The following is a 2,953-nucleotide window of genomic DNA, read 5'->3' on the forward strand; positions in this document are numbered from 1 at the left end:
CTGGAACGTCTCTGGGCTCGTCCTCTCGTCCTGAAGGACTCTGTCTGGCAGCAGCACCACGGAGGCCTGCTGGAGGCTCAGCTGTCCCTCCGTCAGTCCTGCCTGAGGAGCCGGGGCCCGGGCAGCGAAGGGAAGCCCCTGCACTACCGAGGGGCCGTTAACGATGGAGATGGAAGTGAGATCTGGGGGGAGCACCCCGGAGCTGTTGATCAGGGTGATGTGGTTTCCAAGAGCGGGACTGTGGACCAGGGTGGTGCGCTGCCCCTGCCCGCCTGCAGTGTAGGTTCCGGCCAGCTGCGCCGGCATCTGGAAGACAGTAGGGGGCGCCGACTGTAGCTGCAAAGGTCCTGACAGCACAGTGGCCTGGCGGAGCGCGAGCTGCCCTGAAGGCGTGGTGAAGACGGGGCTGAAGTTCAGCTGCCTCTGGGGCACCGTTAGGATCTGAGAGCCTTCCACGAGCTGCCCGGTGGACGGGTTCATGCTGTGGAGCGACGGGCCGCGGTGACCGGGGGTCAACAGCGGTCGAGCTGCACCGGCGGGCTGGGAGATCGTAACGGGGGACTGGCCTGGAAGAAGGAACTGGTTTTGGCCTTGGAAGAGTCCTTGAGGCTGGAGCACGAAGGAGCCGCCCTGGTTGACGAGCTGCAGGCTGAGCTGCTTGTGGAGCTGCTGGGCGGGCTGCGGCGGAGGAGCTGAAGGCTTTTGGCCCGGAGGTTGGGAGAGTAAGATATTTGGTGAGGCGGTCCCAGGGACAAACGTAAGACCTGGAGGGTGTTTCTGCACAGAAGGCTTGGGGCTGATTTGAACCAGTCTGGGCTGAATGCTGATGGGCAGCTTGGGTTGGATGGGTAGTGGGGATCGCTGCAGGACGATGCCCGGCACCGCCGCTGTTCTCAGGGTCGGGGTGATGAGAGGACGGCTGGTCACACTGGGAACAGCTTTGTGGATGATCATACTGGCTGCCTGGGCCGGACTCAGAGAGAAGGTCGTCTCTGGAGAAGCGGCAGGGAACACGTTTCCAGGCAGGAGCCCCATCAGCTGAGGAGGAGCTGCAGGTTTCAGAGAAGGGCAGCCCTGGCCCGACAGCCAGGAGGGAGGGCTGGGGAGGCTCCACCGCTGCCTGGGTGTCTCTGGGCAACGCCACAGACTTGGGTATGAATGGCACGGTGGGTGGAGAGAGGAGCGGGGCGGGTGAGTACAGCGACAGACTGTCCCCAGGTTGGGCCAGACCTGCCTCCAGAGCCATGGTCTGCTCTGTGATCTCCGCCTCCTGCAGGCTCTGCTGCAGGATGTCACACGCCACCTCGGCCTCCTCCACGTCTCCCTTCTTCGCCTCAAATCCAGCCTCCACGGGCGTCCCACCCTGATCCACCTCTGGGTCTTCTCCACCCTCGGGCGATGACAGGAGGGCCTCCTCCAGGAAGGACAGATCCACACACCCCGGTGGAGGCGTGCTTGGGGAATCCCTGCCATCTCCCAGCAGAGAGCCAGGGCTCTGGGGAGGGAAACAGTGGGAGACAGAAAGAGAGGTGCAGGAAGAGAGGGGAGAAGTGTGTGATGAGTTTAAAGGAAGCTGTTTCTGGCACAGAAGAAGAGGCTCATTCTCTTGGGGAAGATGCTGGTTGTTGTGACGCTGCTGGCTGTGGATCCAGACACTCACCGGGGCGTCTGTGAAGAGGGACGGCTCCCCAGAGCAGGAGTTAATGAGCAGGTCTTCAGTCTGCAGCTGGTGGGATGAAATAAGTCGGTTTAGCTTTGGGTTCTCACAAAGTCGTGTTGGAGATTAATGTATTACATTACGACTTCCACAGCTCGCCTCCACACATCTCACACGGCCACGTGCCAACAAATATTCCCATCTCGAATTCATCATTTGCACTATTGATTTTTCTACGTGAGTCGCTCTGTTTAAGACTCTTTTGTTACCTCGTTGGTCCCATGAAGGAAGTCGTTCAGGGCTTGGGGGTCACTGCGAAGACGAAGAACAATCACATTTTAAAATCCGTTTTTGTGCAAATCCAGGATTTTTTGCACATGATCACAAAGAAGCAGTTTAAACAACATTACATCTTATAAAACATAATAATAATAATAATAATAATAATAATAATAATAATTACTACAGGACGATGTTGACTCTGTAAGTCGCACAGACTCACCACAAAACATCAAGTAGACAAGTCCCATCTTCATCCTCCATGTCAACTGAGAGGAAGAGGAGTAACATGTCAGAATTACACATTGTTTCTGTTGTTATGGCAACATCAGCATTATAACAAAGTCCCTGGATAATAATGCAACTGAATCTTTTACTACGATCGACAGAAAAATGAATCTAATAATTTAATAATTGATAATAATGTTCACGTATAAATGTCTTTAAAAGCTGCTTTCAGACTCTCGTGTGGAGACGTCCTGCTTCTCTGTTTTATATCATATTAAAGTGAAGATCTGAAAACAAGACATTTAGAGACATAAAGTTGGACTTAGAGAAACGACTGACGAGTTATTGTTGTGAGACGTTCAACCAAAGAGGGACTTTCTCTCTCAGATTGTTTCATTTGAAGGATTTGAAAGGAACAAAGTCTGAAGAAAAGTGATTACTGTGTAATATAAATATCAGGAAACCTGTGTTTGAATGTAACTAAAGTAACTGAAGCACAGAACAGACCTGCTACTCTGCACTTTATTTAAATGTTCCTGTCAAATAAACCAAGAAGTGAGAAGAAATGTAAAAACCACAGGATGGAAGTCACTACACTGAACATTTAAAGATAATAATAATAATAATAATAATAATAATAATAATAATACTACAGTAATGTGTCTTCCCACCCCCTCTCTCCTCATGACTCTCATTCATGTTTTCACTCCTCCCGCTATGAATGGACCTACTTCACATGTGAGAGGCCCCATACAGAGCGCTCGAGCTGAGTTCTGGTGGTGGCCTCAT

At 52.0% G+C, this 2,953-nt stretch overlaps 1 protein-coding gene across 1 annotated transcript in view; it reads right to left on the reverse strand.

Moving 5' to 3' along the window:
• LOC115027679 (BRD4-interacting chromatin-remodeling complex-associated protein) overlaps window positions 1-2,200 on the reverse strand; it is an 11,761-nt gene extending 9,561 nt beyond the window's left edge. The window contains 5 exon segments of the mRNA XM_029461159.1: window positions 1-1,074; window positions 1,076-1,495; window positions 1,661-1,726; window positions 1,927-1,969; window positions 2,160-2,200. The exon segment at window positions 1-1,074 is cut by the window's left edge and continues 12 nt beyond it. Of these exon segments, the coding sequence (XP_029317019.1) occupies window positions 1-1,074; window positions 1,076-1,495; window positions 1,661-1,726; window positions 1,927-1,969; window positions 2,160-2,200 (1,644 nt within the window).
• Window positions 2,201-2,953: the final 753 nt, after the last annotated feature.

The sequence above is a fragment of the Cottoperca gobio genome, chromosome 22, assembly GCF_900634415.1.
Source record: "Cottoperca gobio chromosome 22, fCotGob3.1, whole genome shotgun sequence".
Taxonomy (NCBI): Eukaryota; Metazoa; Chordata; class Actinopteri; order Perciformes; family Bovichtidae; genus Cottoperca; species Cottoperca gobio.